General features: G+C 40.6%; 1 protein-coding gene across 1 annotated transcript in view; it reads right to left on the bottom strand.

The window, feature by feature from the left end:
* Positions 1-24,590, bottom strand: part of LOC111141420 (attractin) — a 151,671-nt gene that overhangs the window by 70,461 nt on the left and 56,620 nt on the right. The window contains exons 7-12 of the mRNA XM_022493958.1: positions 14,541-14,631; positions 13,399-13,642; positions 12,472-12,655; positions 11,303-11,457; positions 8,183-8,267; positions 225-445 (exon numbers count right to left, since the gene is read on the bottom strand). Of these exons, the coding sequence (XP_022349666.1) occupies positions 225-445; positions 8,183-8,267; positions 11,303-11,457; positions 12,472-12,655; positions 13,399-13,642; positions 14,541-14,631 (980 nt within the window). The remainder of the gene's footprint in view (positions 1-224; positions 446-8,182; positions 8,268-11,302; positions 11,458-12,471; positions 12,656-13,398; positions 13,643-14,540; positions 14,632-24,590) is intronic.

Genomic DNA, 24,590 nt, shown 5'->3' with positions numbered 1-24,590 from the left:
ATTCACAGACAGCTTCTCGGAGCCACATGGCATGTTCCCATCCACTGTAAAGAGGTTTACAAAACTATTTTCAAACACCCATAAAGCCTGTGCACCAGTTATTACCAAACCATTTTAGATAATAAAATGAACATTAAAAATGCACATGTGCTAGATACCTTCATAATTCAGATAAAATGATATTTCAAATTAATTAAATTTTAAGAAAAGGAAAAAAAACATACTTCTTTTGGAAAAACATTCTGATTTTAACTTTTCTTCTTGTGCTTCAGTGGCCAATTCCCAGGAGATACACTGAGATGACCCCGTATCCCACACACACCGGATGCCAGGTTCTGCTGCCAGACAAGCAGCTTCACTCCTGTGTGCTCCACACTGTTCTGAGGTAAATACGAGGATGTCACTGAGGAGGAGACTATTGAAACCACCAAATACATACATGGTGCTAAAAGGGGGGGAAAAAAAAGGAGAGTAGTTTACTGAAGGTTTCTATATACAAATGCACGTATGCTTTTTATAATCTTCAGATGAAATGTCCCCAAAGGTCCATCAATTCAGGATGTGATGTGAGTAAACTATGGTACAGCCACACAATGAACATAGCAGTTGGCAGATGTAAAAAGGAATGAGGACAATTTCTACATTCTGCTATGTGGTGTGGGAAAAAAATGAATTGCAGAGAAAAGTATATATTGGATGCAACCATTTATCTAGTGAGGGAAGAAGGAAAACACACACACACACACACACACAATATCATTTTTCATTTTAAAAACCGTAACAACAGGGTGCCTGGGTGGTACAGTCGGTTAAGCATCCAACTCTTGGTTTCGGCCCAGGTCATGATCTCAGAGTTGTGAGATCAAGCTCCACGTCGGGCTCTGCACTTAGCATGGTGTCTGGTTGGGGACTCTTTCACCCACTCCCTCTGTCCTTCCTCCCCCCTCAAATAAATAAATCTTTAAAAATTACAAATATAAAAACAAGAAAACAAAAAAGTTTCTCTTTAACTTCTCTTCTTAAAAGGGCTAGAAACAATGACCAATCTAGTAGCAGTAAATATGACTAGTACATAGATTGCGATATCTAAAAACCATTCTTTCCCCTAACCCTCAGAAAAAAACCACATAGGACTCTTTTTTTTTTTAATTATTTGAGAGAGAGAGAGAGCATGAGAGAGAGCATGAGAGGAGAGAGGTCAGTGGGAGAAGCAGACTCCCTGCTGAGCAGGGAATCTGATGTGGGACTCAATCCCGGGACTCCAGAATCATGACCTGAGCTGAAGGCAGCTGCCTAACCAACTGAGCCACCCAGGTGCCCCCACATAGGACTCTTTAAAGGCAACCTCTAGGAAGTCAGATTTAAAAATAAAAACAAGAAAAAACAGGGGCACCTGGGTGGCTTAGTCGTTAAGTGTCTGCCTTCGGCTCAGGTCATGATCCCACCGTCCTGGGATCAAGCCCCACATTGGGCTACCTGCTTTGCAGGAACCTGCATCTCCCTCTCCCTCTCCCCCTGCTTGTTCCCTCTCTTGCTGTGTGTGTGTGTGTGTGTGTGTGTGTGTGTCTGTGTCAAATAAATAAATAAATAAAATCTTTTAAAAAAAAACACCAAAAAAACAACTAGGGAGAAAAAGTCAGCAGTGGTACATTAGGGAGACAGACTCTACAGAATTAGTCAAGGCAAGACACTAAACAAACAGCAACAACAACCCCCAGTGGCAACGGTGGGAGAATCAGAATCCACACCTGATATTACCTAAAAGGTTTGGTTTTCAACAAAATGTTACAGTACATACAGGGTCACCTGCATGGCTCAGTGGGTTAAGTGTCTGCTTTCAGCTCAGGTCATGATCCCAGGGTCCTGGAATCAAGTCCCACACTGGCTACCTGCTCAGTGGGGAGCCTGCTTCTCCTACTACCTCTGCTGTTCCCTGGCTTGTGCTCTGTCTCTCTCTCTCTCTCAAATAAGTAAATACATAAAATCTTAAAAACAAACAAAAAGGGGTGTCTGGGTGGCTCAGTGGGCTAAAGCCTCTGCCTTCAGCTCAGGTCATGATCCCAGGGTCCTGGAATCAAGCCCCGCATCGGGCTCTCTGCTCAGCAGGGAGCCTGCTTCCCCCTCTCTCTCTGCCTGCCTCTCTGCCTACTTGTGATTTCTGTCAAATAAATAAAATCTTAAAAATAAATAAATAAAAAATAATTGTATAATCTGAAGAAAAGAAATGAAAAATATCAAAGAAAATGAAAAGAGAAAATGCTTCAGAGACTTGCAGGACACTGTCAAGTATCCAACATAAACATAATGGGAGTCTCAGAAGGAAAGAAGTGAGAGAGAGCAGAAAACACACTTAAAGAAGTAATAGCTGAAAACTCCCCAAATTTGGTGAAAATGATTACTTTACACACCCATCCATAAAGCTCACCAAACTCCAACTAGAACAATCACAAAAAGATCCATGTTTACACACATTATAATAAAATACTGCATAGGATAACTCATACAAGAGAATCACATTAATATTAATGGCTAAGACACAATGGAGGCCAGAAGGCAGAGAAAGAAGATACTGAAGTAATGGAAAGAAAAAAAAAGTCAAATAAGAATTCTCTACCCAACAAAACTATCCTTCAAAAATGAAACTAAAATAAAGACCTCCCCAGAGAAACAAAGACTAAGAAAATTCTTTGCTGTCAGGTCTTATGAAAAATAGTAAAGTAACAATTATAGTTGAAGACTTTAATATCTCACTCTTAAAATGAGAGAACAACTAGGAATAAAATTAACAAGGATACACAAAACTTGAACAACATTATCAACCAATATGAGCTGCTGGCATCTGTAGAACACGCTACTTAAATAAAGCAGCACACATATTCTTTTCAAGGGCACATGGAACATTCTCCCAGAGAGACCATATGTGCTAGGCCATTACAAACAAACAAACAAAAACAACAATGCAATAAGTGTTTTTTGTTTTTGTATTTTTAGGGAAGGAAATCTTCGAAGTGTGTTCTCTGATCACCAAAATGGAATTAAATCATAAACAAACAGGCAGAAAAATCTGTGAACTCCACAATTATATGAAAAATAAAGAAAATATTCTGAATAACCTATGGGTCAAAGAAGAAATCACAAGGGAACTTAGAAAATATTTTTAACTAAATGAAAACAAAAATATGCCATTTCAAAATTTATGGGATGGGATTAAAGTAGTACTTAGAGATAAACTTACAGCTTTAAGCACATATATTAGGAAAAAAAAAAAGAATCTAAAATCAGTAACCAAAGCTTCCACCTTTAGTAAAGAAAAGCAAACTAAACCCAAAGCAATCAGAATGGAGAAAATGATATCAAGAAGAAACAATAAAATACATAGAGAAAAATGAAAACAGAAATTTGTTCTTTGACAAGATCAATAAAACTGACAACCCTTTAGCTAGACTGACCAAGAGCAAAGACAGAAGATAAATTAACAAAATCAGGAATGAAGAATGGACATTATTGACCTTCAAGAAATTAAAAAGCATATAAAGAAATACTATGAACTTTTATACCAACAAATTAAACAACTTAAATGAAACAAACTCCTGGCAAGACTGATTATCAAAACTATCTAGTTTCTCAAAAAATTTAAAAATAGAACTACAATATGATCTAGAAATTCCACTTCTAGGTATATAACCCCTTAAAAGAACTGAAAGCTAGGACTCAGATATTTGTACATCCATGTTTATAGCAGCATTATGTTGCAAAAGGCAAAAGGTGGAAGCAAACCAAGTATCTACCGACAGAAGACTGGATAAACAAAATGTGGTATACATATATGAGAGTATTATTCAGCCTTAAAAAGGAAAGAAATTCTGACACCTGCTAAAACATGGATGAATGAATCTTAAGGCTATTATGCTAAGTGAAATAAGCTAGCCACAAGAGGACAAATACTGTATGATTCCAGGTAAAGGTACCCGAGATAGTCAGATTCACAAAGACAGAAGCTAGTGTGCTGGTTGCCGAAGGCAGGGGCAGGGCAGAATGGGAAGCTGTTGTTCACTGAGTAGAGAGCTTCAGTTTGTGTGATGAAAAATGTTCGGGAGATGAATGGCAGTGATGGTTGCTCACAATGTGTGCCACTAGTCCACACACTTTAAAAACAGTTAAGATGGGGGCGCCTGGGTGGCTCAGTGGGTTAAGCCTCTGCCTTCCGCTCAGGTCATGATCCCAGAGTCCTGGGATCGAGCCCCGCATCAGCCTCTCTACTCAGCGGGGAGCCTGCCTCCCCTTCTCTCTCTGCCTGCCTCTCTGCCTTCTTGTGATCTCTGTCTGTCAAATGAATAAATAAAATCTTAAAAAAAAAAAGTTAAGATGGTAAATATTATGTAATGAAAATTTTATCAAAATTTTTTAAAAATCTAAAAAAACTGCTTAGCCAGAAAATCCAAACAGATAAACCTATCTCAAGTAAAGACTGAATTCACAATTTTAAAATCTTTCCACAAACAAAAGCCCAGGCCCAGATGAATTCTACCAAACATTAAACATTTAAAGTGTAATACCAATCCTTTATAGGTCTTTCCAGTAACTACAGGGGGAAAGAATACTTCTCAATGTATTCTGTCCGGTATAATCAGACAAATATATCATTAAAAAAAAAATCACAAAACTATGAGGCACTATCCCTCATGAATATAAATAGGGCATTCTGAACAAGAACATTTAGTGGGTGATAGATATGTTATCTTGATTATGGTGATTATTTCACAAGTGTACACTTATGTCAAAGTTATCAAAGGATACACTTTAAGTATACTCAATTTGTTGTGTTTATCAACTCCAATAAAGCTGCTAACAGGCCATCTACGTAGACTCACACACATTCAAAACAAAAACAGCTGTGCAGTAGTTCCAGGGAAAGTTCTTTATTTTTTTTTTTAAGATTTTTTTTTTATTATTTATTTATTTGTCAGAGAGAGAGAGAGAGAGAGAGCTCATGCAAGCACACAAGCAGGCACAGGTGGAGAGAGAAGCAGGCTCCCTGCCGAGCAAGGAGCCCAATGCGGGACTCGATCCCAGGATCCTGGAATCATGACCTGAGCCGAAGGCAGCGGCCTAACCGACTGAGCCACCCAGGCATCCCCCAGGGAAAGTTCTTAAAACACTATGGTGGGGGGGCGCCTGGGTGGCTCAGTGGGTTAAAGCCTCAGCCTTCAGCTCAGGTCATGATCTCAGGGTCCTGGGATCGAGCCCTGCATCGGGAACTCTGCTCAGCAGGGAGCCTGCTTCCCCCCCTCTCTCTGCCTGCCTCTCTGCCTACTTGTGATCTCTCTCTGTGTGTGAAATAAATTTAAAAAATCTTTAAAACAAAACAAAAAAAAACCGCTGTGGTGGGAGGCCAATGCCAGCAAATGATAGGGTTTGTCTCACAGGGTACCCAGGGCCATATCTATCTGCCACATACACGGTACCTCTATGCCTCTTGTGTGCCATTTGCTGGGACATCCTCAACCCTGCCAACCACTGTGCCAGATTAGAACCTGAAGAAAGAGGCTGGGCGCTATACAGACAGGAGACACAACACCATCCTTAAACATAATCATCTCTTGGGACACCTGGGTGGCTCAGTCAGTTAAGTCACTGCCTTCTGCTCAGGTCATGATCCCAGGGTCCTGGGATCGAGTCCCGAATCAGGCTCCTTGCTCGGCAGGGAGCCTGCTTCTTTCTCCACCTCTGCCTCCCATAATAATCTCTTGCAAAATCTAAGAACAGAAACAAGATCACTGGGCAGAAGAGACAGAGAAGTGGACTCCAGATCATATCAAGGAGAACCTGCTAATCACTGTTGTCTCTGGAAAAGGAAGGGGCTTCCTTCTTAGGTGAGTTTTCCATCCCTGGACCTTTTAAAGGGGATGACTGCATTAAGTAGAAGTTTTGAGCAGATGACTTTAGGATCTCTTCCAACTCTGAGATCCTCTGATCTGCCAGGAAGTTTAGAACAAACCCACAATGAGGCATCAAGTCATTCACTCTCACTTGCCTCAACTGCCTTCAAATTAACACAAGATTAACTTATGAAAGCATAAAGATTTTTGTGGCTAAGTATCTGCTATATACTATATCTAGAAATGGACACATTTCAATGACCAAAAATGAAGCCGATGTTTAATTTTTAATCTCACGATGGGTTTAGTATCACATTAAGCAGTCTGGATTCAACTAGTCAATCTGCTGCTTAAACCAAAGAAGCTCCACCCCCTCCCAGTACAGCTGGTGTTTTCAGCAATTCTGAATCCATCTGGTCACACATTGGCTATGTGAGGTACGCAGAGTCCTTCAAAAAGGCCTGGAGCAGGCAACTGAAAGGAACAGCCACCTCTACGCAGCCCCAGGGCCTCGCAGCCAGCTCCTCAGCCCACCGCCCTTACAAAACCCACGAGGACAGCAGGTAAGTGACGGGCAGCAGACCCAAAGCTGCTGGCAGACTAAAAACCACCCCTTGGGATACGAAGAAATGATATCCACGTTTCTCTCTCAGTAAATTCTTCCACAAAATGAAACTAGACAAGGCCTCTCTCGCCATCTGCTGCCCCCTCCAGCCCTGCCCCATACACACAGATGATTCACAGATAGGCCCCAACACACCACTGGAATTACACAGAAATGAAAACATCATGGTAAGTCAGGCAAGCCATTCCTAATTTTGATTCGTGGCTCAAGTCTGTCGTCTGGTAAAGTGTCATCTTCTCTGAGTCTGAACCTTAGAATGTTTTAATAGAAGACCCATTTATCTGCTAGTTACTATCACCAGACTAGGAGCTGCTACAATTTAGCGAATGTCTATTATCTGCCAAATACTGTGCTGGGAGAAGCAGGGGCATAAAGATGAATGAAGCAGAGGCCAGGAACCCACTGGCAAGGGGATGACAAAACAGTCCCACTGCTTTTCAGATGAAAGCATCAAGAGGGACTCACTAGAAAACCTCAGGGTTTTCCTCACTGAGGAAGTATCAGCCCACAATTTAAGGTGACACTTAAGATCAATATGGGTATCAGTCTATACTATCACATGTTCTCACAGGAAAATCATGTTTATCACTAAATTGCAGCTGAGTGATTCCTTTAAAAAGTTGTCACCTTTTCCCAATATCTAAGTAACTGAATTTTGCCCATTCCTCCTTCATGACATCGTCAAGACATGCTGCTGGCTCAGCTTTTCTAATCCCACATCTCCATCTCATCTTGCATCATAACAACAGAAATTCTGAAAGCTGGGGGAGTCCTAACATAATGTAGGCATTGTCGCATTTCAGAAGTTTCAGGATTGTTAAGGCTCAGAATTTTAGAAGGTGAAATAGACAACACTCACAACAGCTGAAACAAAATGGGAAAAATTAAGAATATGACTAGGCTGTTTAACAAATCACCAATCTATCTTTCTTTCTTTCTTCCTTTATTTTTAAGATTTTACTTTTAAGTAACCTCTACACCCAGTATAGGGCTCAAGATCACAACCCTGGGATCAAGAATTTTTACATGCTCCACCGACTGAGCCGGCTAGGTGCCCCAACAGATGACAGATCTTTAAGGTACACTGTGAGGAACGGGCAGAGTGGCCATTCTGGATTCCCCTTCTCCAGGGGACAGATTTAGTTAACTCAGGCCAGGCATTTTTGAGCAATGCAACAAAATGTAGTACAGACTTCAGAATATCAAAAATGGCATATTTATCTGCAGGAAGCTTCATAACTTGCCCATCTCTGTTCCTCTATCCTATCCATCTGAAATGCCCTCTCTTCTTTTTTTAACCCCTCCTTCCCACTCAGATCTGACAAAGAGAAACCTGACAACCCAAGCACGACAACAACAGTGAACAGCGGGGGGCGTGAGACCGTACCACAAGACCTCCTGTTGTCCCGTGCATGCAGACCGCACCAAACAGAGCATACTCCTGCATGCTAACAAACTGGGCATCAGAAGTAATTCAAATCCACATCAGACATTTTAAATATAAATCAGGAAATTCAGACGTACGTAGCTCTGCAACAAACTAATGGGCTGAGGGAATCCCGAAAATAATATGTAAGTCCGATTCCACTTTCTCATGTTCAACTCCATTTCCATCGCTACACTACACATACACATTACACACGAGAGAAGAGAAGCAAGCACTTCTTCAGTTAATTACCTGTTGTGTAAGACTGCGGAATGGCCAAATCTGTTGACATCGTGGTGGAGATCAGGTCTGGGAAGCACTGACCAGCGGTCACAAGCTAGGAGTAAGAAAAACACATTTCAGAAGGAGCTGCTCTTCACAATCAGTAGGAACTGGCATCTTCTTTTGGGAGAAGACTGCAATAACCACAACCTCATAAAATGTATTTCTCGGTTTTTCTTAATCAAGTCATTATTGCTGAGGTTAAATGGGGCAATGGCGGAACAGCGTGGCATGGAAGAAGGGTGTAGGATAATACGGCAATTCTAATTCGTGAATGCATCCAACATCCATGATGCTCACTCACTCTGTTGCCCATCAAGTTTACCCACCAGAACACTTCCTAACTTGGGTAAATTTTGTATTTTTCAAAATTTATGTAAGTAAAACATGTGCCCTCCATAATTATTTTCCACTCCATATTGATTTGCCCAAACTCAGTAGCTAAAATAGGAAAATACACGTGGAGAATGAAAACTAAATAAATAGATAAATATATTAAAAATTCAAACTTCAAGTCCTTTCCTAGAACCCCTAGCATCTACTGATTTTCCTTTGTCCTGACCCATGACAGCAATTCTTCTCTGGACCTTTTTTCATCCAACCGGCATGGCAGAACCCTGCCAACCTCACTCACACTCCCTCTCTGAAACAGTCATATTTTCATGCTCACTAAGCAAGTGCTCTTCTACTCGATCCAGACCTTCATTCAACCTTACCAACAACAGTTTTCGCATCCTTTTCCCCAGCCTAGACTCTGTGGCGGTCTTCTTCACACAGAGAAGAGGCCATCAGCCCTCAAAGCTTCCTGCCTACCCACCTTGCTTCTCAAAAACCACATGGCGACAGGGACTCTTTCTTCCTGTCTCACCTGGCTTTTACCACAGCATTTAAATGTGCCCAAGGAGGCACTCAACTACACCTTCTCTTCCTACAGAGAAGTGGGGCTTTTTCTTTTTTTACTCTAGTCAACATTTATGGTATACCTCTTCCATGACTGCAATCTGGATTACTCCTCCCTGTCTAGAAGCTAACAAACAACATCTTTTGTTGCGAAATCCAAAAGGCTCTCCAGTCCTTGTCTTCCTTAAGTCCTCTGTAGCCACTGTTAACAGCTCCCTCACAGGTCACCCATCTTGCCTCATGTTCCTCCTGCTTCTTTAACAGGCGTCCATCCATTCTGACTCTCTGCTCATCCCTGATGACACATGCTCCCTAGAGGCTCATCCCTGCCTAATCTCTGTATGGGTCGGTCCCACGGTCATCTCCAGATGAACATGCCCCCAAACCCATTGTATTCCCTTCCTCGCAACCCAGCCCCTCTCCTTTCTGCTTCCGACCTGGTAAAAAGCACCGTCTATCACGGCCACACCAGGTACCTGGCAATAAAGATACGTTTGCCTCTCTCAAAACACACCCAAACAATCCTCAAGTTCCCAGCAGTTCTCAAACCCATCTCTCTTGAACCTCACTGCCACTTCAACAGCCTTGGCTCCAACCCTCCTCAGGATTTTGCAACAGCCTCCTAACTCCTCTCCTGCCCCTTCCCAACTACTCACCACAATGCCACAGAGATCTTCCTAAGACACAAATACGATTCCATCAGCTCTTATGTAAGATTCTTCAAAAAGTCCAAATTCCTCAGCATGGCATAACAAGTCTCTCAAGATCTGACTAATCTGCTAGCTGCTGGCTTCTCTAGTTCTGCCGGAAGCCGTTCCTCCCTGATGTGCAGCTGATACAGCCCAAACTCTGATACTCAGAGGCCGCAGGTATGTGGCAGAGTCTCTTTTTGCCGCTGTGTCTCTGTACATGGGCTGTTGCGTAACTTCACTTAGCTGACTTCCTCGGGACCCAGACCCTCCTTAAGAAGGCCTTCCCTGATCATAACCCATTTCCTCCTGTGTTAGGGCATGCCCAGAGATGCTCTCACATATTCCTCTCAAAGCAAGTTAACACCCTGAATTGCAATTATATTGTCTGCTCAGTTTTCTGCCTCCCCCACTGTGAGGCCAAGCACTGTAATTTACTCATCTTACAGTCCCCGAGCTCAGTAGCGGGCACATAAACATCTGTTAAAAAAGAACATCTGATGATACTTAAACAAGAGAACAGATAGTATTTGTTTTGCGTGAACAAATACTGCCCTCTTCTGGTCAAGTATACTACCACGCCAAAAAACGTTTAAATTCCATGTCAAAGTATGACTTCAAGAGTATGTAAAACCCATTTTTTAGGGAATGTGATAAAGCTATTAGACCAACTTAACGCAATGCTGGTGGTCACAACTACATAAGACTATTATATAAGGCATTCATTTGTAACATAGAAGAGGCTGGTCACCCCAAATCACCTTCAAAAATTAACATTCAATCAATTAATGGGAGTGTTTCACATAATAGAACTTAATATAGAAAAATATATTAAAAACTTAAATAAGAAATATAAAGAAGAACTTAATATAGAAGTAATGCTTTTTTTAAATACATGTATAATATTTGTCACATGAATACAAAAAATACCATTTGGACTCTTTCAAACGGCCCAATTTTAACTGGAGATATTTTCAGTTTCTTTTAAAATGCTGCTTACAGGGGCGCCTGGGTGGCTCAGTGGTTAAAATGCTGCTTACAGGGGCACCTGGGTGGTGCAGATGGTTAAGCATCCGACTCTTGATTTTTTTTTTTTTTAAAGATTTTATTCATTTGTCATAGAGAGAGAGAAAGAGAGAGAGAGAGATCACAAGCAGGCTGAGAGGCAGGCAGAGGCAGAGGGAGAAGCAGGCTCCCCGCCGAGCAAGGAGCCCGATGTGGGACTCGATCCCAGGACGCTGGGATCATGACCTGAGCCGAAGGCAGCCGCCCAACCAACTGAGCCACCCAGGCGTCCCCCGACTCTTGATTTTGAAAATGGTCATGATCACAGGGTCATAAGATCAAGCTGTGCACTGTGCTCTGTGCTGGGTGTGGAGCCTGCTTAAGATACTCTTTCCTCCCCTCCATCCCCCACTACTGCTCTGTCTCTAAAAAAAAAGAAAATGCTGCTCATAGATAAAAAAGATCCTTGAAACTAAAATGGCTTTGGTAAACTTACCAATGTCATAAGCCATAAAATCTGAAGAGAAGCATTTGGCACCATGGCTCATGGATGTGTCGTTGTGTGTGTTTCCTCCAAACACCAGCATGGTTCCACTCACTATCACAGCTGTGTGTAAGTAACGGAAAAATCGGCTGTCCTTAAGAATGGTCCTTTTGAGTTTATTTAAAAATAATAAATACAAGGTTAGTTTTTTAGAATATTTATCATCTATTTGCTAATGCAAACACAACCATTTTCTTAACTTCAGATCCAAATGTGCCAATACTTCTAGATTTACCCCTATATACGTTACTTTGTCAACAATAAATAAATATGTAATCTTAAAGGCCTATGAAAATTTTGACAAAACATATTAAGAGTCTTAAAACTGTTCCTACCTTATGACCCTATAATTCCAGTTTCTGGGTAGAAATCACATCAAATACAAATGAAAGCTTACATATAATGCCTTAATAATAAGACAACAACTAGAAACCAAAAATTCCAACAGCTCAGTCTCAGTACACCCACATGACAGCAATCACACCGCCACTAAAAATGACAGACATTTTAACGATAGACTGTAAATGGGTATCCATAGCTGGTCTCAAATACAAAAAGAAAGAAGAGAAACCACTGCTTTATATAATGACACTATTTTATAACTCAAATTTGCTGTACATTAAAATTAGCACACTTCATATATAGTTCAATTTATAACAGAGGGAGGAGAGTTCTAACTCAGGTCCTGAAACCCCTCTATTTGATGATTTCATGCAATGATGCCAGTAACTAAGCCCAAGGATGACACTTTAGTCATCAAGGTTAAAAAATGGATATATTTTACTTAATTACAGCAATGTGCATACATTACAGCTTTGCAAAACAATCTATTCCTCAGGATTTTGAAGAGCAAAAATTTTATAGAGGTATTGAGGATATGAAAATTGAAAGAACAGTCAAAAAAGTCAAGTGTTTTCTAATCAATCTCCTATAAAATTATAGAATAATGCTATAAAATAAATACTCGGTACATTATTACCTTCTGCTTCTTTCCCAATTTCTCTATATACAATGCTGAAGAGAATTATCTGCTAGGCCTAGAACAAAAATAGAGCCCAATATTTTCCCAACAATTGCTAGAATTCACACTTTAGAGTAAAAGCTCAAGAAAAAGCACCCACCACATCTGGGTGTCCACATCGTATCTGTAGAGATCATCTGCGAGGCGGTACTTATTGGCACTGAAAGCCTTGTAGCCCCCATGAACATAAAGGGCCTTGGTCCTATGATCATAGACACTGCTATGACCATAGCCCCCTTGGACAAGGGCACCATTCGTTTGTAATATACTCCACGTGTTCTTAGCTGGAAGAGGAAAACAGTTAAAGGCAAACATTGCAGGCTCCTCCTCTCTAATACTTAAAATGACCAACTAGTTTAAGAGATTTCAGGAAGCTTGATATGTATACACTTCTTTAATCTTTTTGTTTTTAAAGGAAGGCCATCTAAAACTTGTAACAAAGCCAGATGGCCAAACATCAATCTGTTAAATATTCTGATGTTCTACTATATCATGTTGGAAAATAATTACATTAAATTTAAAAGACTCGGATTTCCCTCAATTGAACACTTAATACCCTGCGACCTTCAGTGACCAATACGCAGATGTGCTTTATGGACCTACTTTCCCAAACTATCAATTACAGGTGGTGCTCCCATACCACCACAACAGATATAATAAAATTTAACCAACAGAAAGATTACACATTAAGGGGAAACCACAGTCCATTAAACCAATCTCTAAAGGGTCGTCTAATTTTTTTTCTTCAGAATATTGGCTGTTCCAAACCACTTTTATTTATTTATTTTCAACACCGAAAGCATTTAGTGTCATCTTTGGCTCCTCACCAAACTGATGGCAAGGAACACAGATGACATAATAGCAGCAATAATCTGAATTTTACTGGGAACACAGCCACATTAACTGCATTTCAAGATAAAGAACTAGGGTCAAAGTTAGGTGGAATCTTGTTCAACCATCATAATAATAAGGGTAGAGATTTTTAATTTGACATTCCAAAAAGATCCACTGGAAAAAATACACCTACCCAAGTCATATTCCTGTACATTGCTTATATATCCATAGAGAGGGCAATGACCAAAGATGACCAGCATGACCACTCGGCCAGTTTTCAATTTGACGATGTGTGCCGAGTGCCCGACCACTGCATACTGCTCCTTGGCTTTCGGGGTCAATAACACCCATGACTCATTATGAATATGGAACACTCTCAACTCATTGGTCACGTTCCCTGTTGAATCAATTTTTCCTCCATACATGTAAATTTTATCCTATGGGAAAAAATGCAAACAAAATTCTAAAAAAAAAACATCAAAAGCATCAAACACGAGAAAGAAAAGAAGTTCAAAACCTCAGTGTTATTCTTAGCTGAAGAAGTACTAGTGAAATTATTAGGAAAGGAATGAAAGGAACAACATAAAATAAAACATCATATCCTGTATGTCCAACACTTCGCCACTGTTCTTGGACTTCCTCACAGGAGATCTCTTATGGTATAAAATGGCTTGGAAAAATAAAGTTGAAGAGTTCCTCATCCTCCCATAAGCCACAAAAACAAGGAAATGAAAGTGATTATTCAGTTATATTGCAATGTGGCTATTCTTGGCTAAACTTCCTAATTAACATGAAAGCTAACTGACACAGTATTAATTTTTAGCCATTTAGTACAACAACTGTAATATCCCAGTACAACTAGAATCCATTAAAATCTCTCAGGTTAAACTGGTTTCAACTTTAATTTCCACTTACAACTTAGCCTATTATATACAACCCCCCCAAAAAAAAACCCAGAAAGACTCCCCCTACCTAAAAACCAAAACTGAAGTCAAAATGAGAGAGACAGAGAAGAGAATGGTGGTTGCCAGGGGCTGGAGGGGAGCAGGGATGTGGGAAGTTATTATTTCACAGGCTCAGTGGTGTAGTTTTACAAGATGAAGAGTCACAAAGCTGGATGGTGGTGATAGTTACACATTAGGGATGTCTTTAATACCATTGAACTGTACACTTAAAAATGGTTAAGACAGTAAATTTTATATTATGTGTATTTTACCACAGCAAAGAAGATTAGCGACAAAACCCCAACACTATGTAGCTTTTCGATTACATGATATAATAAGGCAAGTGTGGAAGACCGGAATTTCTAGCTTGTACAGAGGGGAGACACCTTACCTTGTATAATGCTAAAGAATGGCCATATCTGACAACCACATTGTTCACAGAACGATTCAGGGTAAGCCACTCCCTAGAAGCAAGGTCATACCTACAAAACAAACAGATTATATTTTTACCCAAATGACAAAGCAGAGTATCTTATGTTCTTCTACTTGTGATAATCATGCAGTTTGGAGATGCTCATTAAATATGCCGGCCCGTAAGGAACCTCTCCAAACAAACCAACCTAACAGCTGAGTCCACGAGGCAAGTCAGAACTTGGGGGGGGGGGCTGGGCTGCACAACCCGGGGACAAGGGAAAACAAAGCTACTGGAAATTTCTAATACTCCCTGGAAACCTCTCCTACACACAGTCTAAGTCACTTGCAAGTTGCGTTACACAGAAGGGGCATTTACTGCTGTAACTTCTCTTTCGTTTAGTCATGTGAGATTGAAGACAGGTACTGAAAATGAATGATGATTAAGTAAAAGAAAATTCCTAACTTTCCCTTTTCTTTATCTAACTGTTTTTTTAAAAAAGATTTTATTTATTCGACAGAGAGAGAGAGATCACAAGTAGGCAGAGAGGCTGGCGGGGGGAGGGGGGGGAAGCAGGCTCCCTGCTGAGCAGAGAGCCTGATGTGGGGCTTGATCCCAGGACCCTGAGACCATGATCTGAGCCAAAGGCAGAGGCTTAACCCACTGAGCCACCCAGGCACTCCTAACTGATTTTTTTAAAGTCATATTTTCAAGAAAACTAGGCTATCATGGCATTAAACATTAAGTTAACATCATTCCAGACATTTTTCCATGTATATATACAAATAGAATACATTGACAATATACATTTATACAAAGGGGATCATCCTCTAGATACTTTTAATAAACAGTGTTAATTTTATATAATTTAATAGAAAAAAGAAATCAAAGGGAAAACAATGCTATTGTTCTACTCTAAATGTTATTTTTTCTAAGTTTTCCTGAATAATCCAAGTTTATCATGAAAAACATTATTATGTGAACAAGAAGATGTAAGAAAGTCTTATTATCAACATAAGCAAAAAAGAATACAAATAAATGTTCATCAATAGAAAATGGATTAATAAATTGTAGTATATCTATCTAATAGAATTATAGAGTGAAAAATAAATATACCTGAACACCTTCTCAACATAAGTCTCAAAACAATGTTAAGCTAAAAAAATCAAACTGCAGGATACTGTTTCTTTAATGACTAAAAACCGTTAATTTATTAATTCTATATATGTTCATATATACTAAAAGTGTAAAGATATGTATGTGAACAAACACCAAAAAATCTGGATATTGGTTATCTTTGAGATTGGGGTGGAACATGCAGGGGTCTTTAATTATATTAGCAATGTCTTATTTCCTAACTTAGGTGGTGTATGCATTAGTATTCATTATTATTCTCTGAACCTTTCCTTTTGACTTAAAGATTTTATGCATGATCTAAAACAAAATGGCGACATTTACTGAATATGAATGCTACATTAAAACCAGCTATGATTTGATTATTTCAATATTCCACATTTTTAAAAACACATGAATAATTATTTAGAAGTTGGATTCACTTTAGTTTTTAAGTTACATACAAAATTAAGTTAATTTTGGACAGAATCCATTAACTTCCCGCCTTAAAAGTTGAAAACTTAGCATTCACATTTCCTCCCATTTCTTCTCCCAATTTTTGTCAAATAATTTTTACACTGTCCAGGTTTGCGTACTCACATCCCACTCGATAACTGTGATTTCATACTTCTTTAGTACTGGGCCTTTCTTTTAGGTGAAGCAATCTCCTCACCATCCTCTTACCACAACTTCTCCTTGAGTCTTTAATTCTTACTTGGCCAGATTTTGTTGCCAAGTGGTTATTTTCTAGAGGAGCTCCTATGTGTTCCTTTCCCTAAATTATCTGGTGTTTAAGAATATCTGCTTGCTCACTTTAGAGCTGAATGACATCTTGGCTGGGTATAGTATCTTGGGTCATCCTTTCTTGCCGTCAGAACTTTGCAGATGCTGCTCCCTTGAAATAATACTGGTAGTGAATGCTGCGATGGAGAAGCCCAAGGCCATTCTGATTTTTCCTGTTTTTATGTGGTCTGTTTTTCTGTTTGGGAGCCTGAAGAACTCTGTCACTCCCATTCTCTCTCGTCCTCCCACTCTCTCCCTCCTCTCTTCTCTCTCTCTCACTACCTTTTAAAGTCACAATATTATATTTTACTTAGGTAGAAATAACTAAAATCCAAACAGGCTAATGTCTTTACAAAATGGACTACGTAGCACTATAATACTTCTATGGACCTCTGGCTGTGGAAGGGCTCTCCTGAGGACTAGCATGGCTTCTGAAAACACATAAGACACCTAATGGTCAAGCCAGAGGCCTGTCTCTGTAAAATTGAAAGAGAGGAAAGAAACAGAGGGAGCCCAAATCTCTAGATGACTTAACCCCCCTCTCTTTCAAGTGACACAGAGGGTGCTCAATCTGTATCTTAATGCATTTTGCTCCTCCTAGTCAATGACAGTTTAGCTCAAGAGCTTATCAGAGACACTAAGGCACTGGCAGGTTCAATAACCCGGCACAGATGAACTGCCAAAAGATCTTACATAACAGGTTGTGACTCTTTTCACAACCCAGAGAAGCAAACACAAGTTAAAATAAATATTGATGCAATAAAACATAAGAAATTCTAAGCACTAAATAAATTCTTCTGGGAGCTCAGTCCAAGATAACAGAATACTGAACAACTAGTTCTAAGACGTGGACAAGCAGATAAGCAAAGACAAACTTCAGGAATTCAGTAACAGGTGTCTTCCAGAGCTGCAGCCATCTCTCTCCCAAACTCCTCCTTGCTGGTTGGTCTCATGATGACCATGATGACACAGGGCACACACTCCACCACCCACAATGGCCTGGTATTCCAATCACAGTGTCTGACCATCTAAGACCACAGTGAAGGCTCTCTGCAGATTGACTGTGACCCCAGCCAGAGGAGGACCAGAACTCCCTGAGGTTTCCTACCCAAATATCTGTCCTTTATGCCAAAAATTCAATAACTTGATCAAATCCAGTCTTGTTGTGGAAGAGCTATATAATTTTCCTGAAACCTCTTATGCTATTTCAATCCATCTGTCCTATTTGTTTGGTTCTTTTCTTCAGTGACAGCAATTACCTTTATATTGGATGTCCTCTCTTCTGTGTCTCTTTGCTTTCTAATTATTTCAATCAGTATTTGTTGGAATGTCTATAAAGCTGTCAGTGATTTGATTTTCATTCCAGTTTCTGCTATATGTAATTTATTTACATTTCCTTGGATGTATAATCTTCCATTTCATTGCATTATTATCATTTTTTTGTCTGTTTGTTTTTTTTAATTTGAATTCTCATTAAGGTGATGTGCAGCATCAAGCAATTGGAAGCAATCTCTCTTATTTTTCCTCTATGATCAGTTGTCAGCATTTACATGCTGTTTCCTTCCTCTTTATTTTCCCATCATGGGATATTTGCGTTAACTACAATGTCATTTCTTTCTTCATGCTTGTGGTTAGACACTGCTCTCCAGACATTTGCAAAGCATGGATGATTTCTTAATTCTTTTTCTGCAATGTCTAAGAAAACTTTACCCTTCTATCCTAGCTGTAGTGTGAGAGCTGATATTTTATGTTCTATCCACTGTTCTGAAATCTGAGGATGTGCAGGAGCTAAGATGGGGGAGCATACAGTCTATCAGAATAAATCACCCAGACTCTGCTCTCCTTGGAGTGTCCTGGGTCAAGGCATAGCCCAAATTAGAAGCGGCCCTGACTTTTGGGCAAAGAAAGGTTTTTCCCTCTTTTCACCCAGTGCTCCCCAGCAACAATGTCTTCTACTCTTCAATTAAGAGAGTGAAATAACAATGATCCCCACTCAGTTTGCATCTTCCAGATTTGGTGTTATAATACCAGACTGGTGTAAGAGCTCTCAGAATCTCAGCCATATGATTTCTGTGGGGCAAAAAAGGGGTGAGTTGTATGGTTCCTGTGAGTCTGTTTTAAAGTTTACTGGATTAGGTGATACTCCTTCCTCGTTTGGTTACTTGCTGCTCAATCTTTTTGTTTTAATTTTTTAAAGAGAGAGAGTCTAAGTGGGGTAGGGAGGGGCAGAGAGAGAGAGAATCTTATGCAGGCTCCACACTCAACACAGAGCCCAATGTGTGGCTTGATCCCACAACCCTGAGATCATGACCTGAGCTGAAATCAAGAGTTGGATGATTAACCAACTAAGCCACCCAGGTGCCTCCTTACTTTTTCTTTTTAGACATTTTTTTTAAAACACTTTTTTGCTTAAAGGAAGGAAATTCAGTGATGAAGTTTCAATTGAAAATCATAACCCAGGGTGCCTGGTTGGCTCAGTGGGTTGAAGCCTGTGCCTTCGGCTCTGGTCATTATCCCGGGGTCCTGGGATTGAGCCCCGTATTGGGCTCTCTGCTCAGCGGGGAGCCTGCTTCCTCCTCTCTCTCTCTGCCTGACTCTCTGCCTACTTGTGATCTGTCTGTCAAATGAATAAATAAAAATCTTTATAAAAAAAAAATCTTAACCCAGAAGACCAGGATCATTTGTCTAAGAAGGCTCTTGGGTGACATAAAATGGGGACTGCTTTTTAATGCAACTTAAACGTTTTGGGTTAACAGAGTTGTGGAAAAAACAGTAAGCTCAACTGCTGAAATATGTTTGTGTAAGAATACAAATGATGATAAAACTTATAATCTCAGTTCCAGAAATACTTCCTCTAAAAGGAATCACTGTGTTTTTACTTTCCATGAGTTAGTAAAAATTTATTTGAAACTATATGAATTTTTTACATGAAACACGTAAAGTTGTAAAAATCATGTTTTGATCAAGTACAAGCAGAAAAAATGTTACAAACAAATGTGGACTGTGAGGTGTACCAGTCACATAAAAGCAAGAGGTAACATTAATATTTCCAGGAACAAGTATGTATGAAGGAAATAAGTAATTCATTTACTCTCTTATTCACCTGATAAACACTTATTTGAGCACATTCTATGAGCTGAGCTCTGAGCTGAGTGAGCAAACAAGGTCTCTAACCTCAGAGAACATATAGTGGAAAAGGCAAAAAATGAGCAAATGCAACAAGGGGCATACACAGCAATAAAAATGATGCCCACTGCTCTAAAGGAAATGAGAACGATGAAAAAGAACAGGGAGAACCTACCAGAACTGGATGATCAAGGAAGATCTCTTGTGGTACAGTTAACTAGATCTAACAGGCGAGAAGAAAACAGCCCTGTGGTACAACACCAGAAGAGTCTGGACCAAAGGGAGGGGTAAGCACAAAGACCTTTAGAGTAAGGACACACCTAGAGAGTGTTAGGTAAAGCTAGAAGGTTGAGGAGGCAGGAGTCTGGGAAGGTGAGCGGAGTCAGATCATGTAGGCCCATTATTACGTCCAATGGGAAAAGCCAATGCTGGGTTTTAAGAAAGTAGTAAATGATACAAGTCACACTTTTAAAAAAATCGCCCCAGTTGATATTTTAAAAATGGATTAAAAGGAATGCATGGAGGGGCACCTGAGTGGCTCAGCTGAGTGTCTGCCTTTGGCTCAGATCATAATCCCAGGGTCCTGGGATCAAGCCCCACATCCAGCTCCCTGCTTGGTGGGGAACCTGCTTCTCCCTCTCCTGTTCCCCCTGCTAGTGTGCACCCTCTCTCTCTCTCTCTCTCTCTCTCTAATAAAGTCTTTTTTTAAAAAGGGGGGGAGGTACATAGAAACACACAGACTGCTAGGAATCTACTGCTGAAGTCTAGGTGAGCAATAATGGCAGGCTGGTCGCAGAGGGAAAAGAATGAATATGACATGTATTTGGTGGGCTTGATGAGATTAGCATATGAGGAGGTGAAGGGGAGGATCGAAATCACTCCCAGATTTCTTTTGCTTTGAGAGAAGATGATGCCAAACACAAGGGTAAAAATCACATAAATGGTAGAATACTTGACTCTCATAATATCTGTATGATAGCCGAAGGGACAAGCACTTTCACACCTTTTATTTTACCTTACTTCTCAGGGTGGTGGCATGAGAAGTAGTGAAAAGTGGTTAGAGTGAGGACAGATTTTTTTAAAGGTCAAGCTAACAAGACCTCCAAGACCTGCTGACATTCTGTAGCAGACAGCCACCAGGGTGGTGATCCTCATGATCTCTGCTTCTGGGTATTCATACCCATGTATAATACCCTCCCCTCAAGTGTGAGCAGGGTCTATGACTTGCTTCTAATCCAAGAGAACATGGCAAAGATGATGAGATGTCATTTCCATGACATCTGTCCTGCCAGGAGACTCAGTCTAGAGAGAGACTCTTCTGGTGACCTAATGAAGCAAGCAGCCACACTAGGGAAGTTAAAGTGATAAGGAAATGTGAGCAGCCTTCAGGAGTTAAGGGCAACCTCTACTTGACAGCCAGCAAGAAGTTGGGGCTCTCAGTCCTACAACTGCAAGAAATGGATTCTGCCAAAAACTCTAGTGAGCTTGGAAGTGGACTCTTCCCCAGTTGAACCTCTAGATGAGAACACAGGCCAGGTGACACCCTGACTGAAGAACACCCAGTTAAGACATGCCCAGACTCCTGACCAGCAGAAACTATGAGGTAATAAATATATGCTGTCTTGAGCTGCTAGGTTTGTGGTCATTTGTTATGCAGCAAGGGATAGCTAATCTACGCACTGATATGGCGAGTGAAAAAACAAGAAGTCAAGGATGTCTCCAATGTTGGGATTAAGCAAACAGAAGTATGAAATAATCATTAACTGAGATAGGGACATCTGGGGCAAGTACTGGCCTGGAGGAAAGATCAGTTTTGGAAGCACACAGTTTAAGATACCTCTTAGGCAAAAGATCGAGATGTGAAATAAAGAGATGGCAACATGGGTTCAGGTGAAAAGTCTAGGATGCAGACATAAATCTGGGAATCATCAACATAAAGGCCAAGATATTACATGAGATCACCAGAGAGCGAATATAAACTCTCACAGAAGAGGACCAAGAGCTGAGCCTGGGGACACATCATCATTCAGAAGTCAGTGGAACCAGAGGAACCAGATAAAGAGGCTGAGAAAGTAATAAGTAGTTGGAACAAATATCAAGAGAATACAGAAACCTGGGAGCCAAATGAAGAAAGTGTTTAGAAGTGGAGGGAGGGGGGTGCCTTGGTGGCTCAGTCAATTGAGCATCCACCTCTTGATTTCAGCTCAGGACATGATCTCAGGTTCCTGGGATCAAAGTCCTGCATCAGGCTCTGCATTCAGCCGAGAGTTGGCTTGGGGATTCTCTCCCTCCCCCTACTCCTCCCTCACCGCACTTAAGTGTGCACTTGAGTGTGCACTCAAGCATGCGCATGCTCTCTCTCAAATGAATGAATAAATCTTTAAAAAAAAAAAAAAGTTAAGGAGGGAGGGACTAGTTATATCAAATGTTGGTATAAGATCAAGTATGATGAGGACTAAGAATTGAAATTTTAAAGTTCAGCTCCTTGGTCACATTAGCTACATTTCAAGCTCAGCGACCACACATGGCTAGTGACATGAAAGTGCCCCACTGGACAGTGCTGATGCACAGAAACAGAAGGCAGGATAGGGACGCCTGGGTGGCTCAGTTGGTTGAGCAGCTGCCTTCGGCTCAGGTCGTGATCCCAGCGTCCTGGGATCGAGTCCCACATCGGGCTCCTTGCTCATCAGGGAGCCTGCTTCTCCCTCTGCCTCTGCCTGCCATTCTGTCTGCCTGTGCTTGCTCTCTCTCCCTCTCTCTCTGACAAATAAATAAATAAAATCTTTAAAAAAAAAAAAAAAGAAGGCAGGATAAATGAGCACAGATATAAGTAACAGCTAAATATGGTGGTGGGAGTTTGTGGAAGTCCTCTTCAGATAACCGCTCCCCTTCAAAATAGAAACAGGAAGCAAGGCCAATAGCTGAGAATGGAAACAGGAGAAAATGTGCTAGAAATTTGAAGAATGAAAAGAAATATGGTGGCTGAGCAGGAAAATGAGAACAAGACTGAGACAAAACCAGTGGATTGTGAACCCCTGTGGGAGCCACGGATTGCTGGAGGTCACCCAACTTCTTGAATGTACATGCATGTCTTCTGCCAAATTTGGGCAATTCTCAGCCATTATTTCTTCAAATACTTTTTCAGACACTCTCTCTTGCTCTTCTCCTTCCAGGACTCCTCCAGTGACAGAAATGTTAAAATTTTTTGTTATGGTCCCCAGATCTCTGAAGTTCTGTTCATTTTTTTAAGCATTCTATTTTATCTCTGGTATTGAGATTGAGGAATTTATATTTTATTATTCTATCTTCAAGTTCACTGACTCTTTCCTCTGTCCTCTCCATTCTGCTGTCGACCCTAACCAGTGACATATTTGTTTTGGTTACTGTATTTTTCAGTTCTAAAATTTCCATCTGATTCTTCCTTACATCTATTTCTTTAATGAGGCTCCATTATTCATTTCAAGTAGGTCTATAATTGCACACTGAGGCATTTTTATAATGGCTGCTTTAAAATCTTGTCAGATAATTCTAATATCTATGTCATCTTGCTGTCAGCATCTCAACTGCCTTTTTTTTCACTCAAGTTGAGATTTTCCCAGCTCCTCACATGAGAAATGATCTTCAATTGAAATCTGAACATTTTGGGTATCATGGCATGAGACTGGATTTAATTTAAATCTACCGTTAGAGCAGGCCTCCTCCGACACCCCAGTAGGGAAGGGGGAAGGCCAACTCATTCCAGCTGTTACTGCCAGATGGGGTAGAATCCAGGCTCCCTACAGGGGCTCCACTGATATCACAGGGGTGGGGGAGGCCTCATTCCTGCCTGGTGGAGAAGAAAGTCCCAGATCCCTAACTGGCTTTCAGAGATTAAGACTGTAGGCAAATAACATGCAAAAACCAAAACCAAAAGGCTAAACATTAACTAGGTTACATTAACACTAGATTGCTGAGAAAGTCCCAGCTCCCTAATCGGACTTTTCTAACACTGGCAGCTGGAGAGTGGCTGGAGCACCTCACCAGATCCTGGCAAAAATGAAAATCTATACTATACTGGGACTTTGCTGACAGCAATGAGGGCAAGGTCACAGTTCTTTCTGTAGTGTTTGGCTATAGTAGAGCAGTTATTTGTGTCTAAAAGTTTTCTGTCTTGCTAAGCTGCCCCTTTCCTAGTCCTTTGGCTAGAGAGAACAGGTGGGCTTGTTCTTGGGGCTTTTTTGGCTTGTGCCTACTGGTATTTCCAGATTGCTGCTTTTTCCAACCACAAATCTGAGATACACGAGACAAAAAGACCTGGAATTTGCCTTTAACTCTTTCCCTGGGTCCCGAGGTCTCTAGCCAGAATGCCTTCTTTCTACCTTTTAGTTTTCTCATGTTTGCATTACATATAATCCAGGATTTTTAACTGTACTTACCATAAAGAATAGGGGAAAGTGACCTTCATTTCTTTGTGACTTTTAATAATTTCCTTTTTCATATTCTATTACTAAAGGAGAATCAGGGCACCTGGGTGGCTTAATCTGTTAAATATCTGACTCTTGGTTTCAGCTCAGGTCATGATCCTGGGGTCGTGAGGTTAAGCCCCATATCAGGCTCCACACCCAGTAGGGAGTCTGCTTCTCTCCCTCTCCCTTTGCCCCTCGCCCTGCTCATGTGTTTGTGTGCACCCATGCTCTCCCTCTAAAATAAAGAAATAAATCTTTAAAAAAAATAAAGGAGTATCTTATTTACCTTGTGTTTCTCCTGGGTTTGTCTTCAATTCTGAAATCATTTTAAAATTCTTTATCCATTCATCTGCTGAAGACATCTTGGCTCTTTCCACAGTTTAGCGACTATGGCCATTGCTGCTATGAACATTGGGGTACAGATGGCCCTTCTTTTCACTACATCTGTATCTTTGGGGTAAATACCCAGTAGTGCAATTGCAGGGTCATAGGGTAGCTCTATTTTTAATTTCTTAAGGAATCTCCACACTGTTTTCCAAAGTGGCTGCACCAACTTGCATTC

The sequence above is a fragment of the Enhydra lutris genome, unplaced genomic scaffold (genome assembly GCF_002288905.1).
Source record: "Enhydra lutris kenyoni isolate GAN:26980312 unplaced genomic scaffold, ASM228890v2 scaffoldscaffold6, whole genome shotgun sequence".
Lineage (NCBI taxonomy): Eukaryota > Metazoa > Chordata > Mammalia > Carnivora > Mustelidae > Enhydra > Enhydra lutris.
Note: the sequence above shows the minus strand (reverse complement) of the source record. Positions and strands in the feature narration are given on the sequence as shown.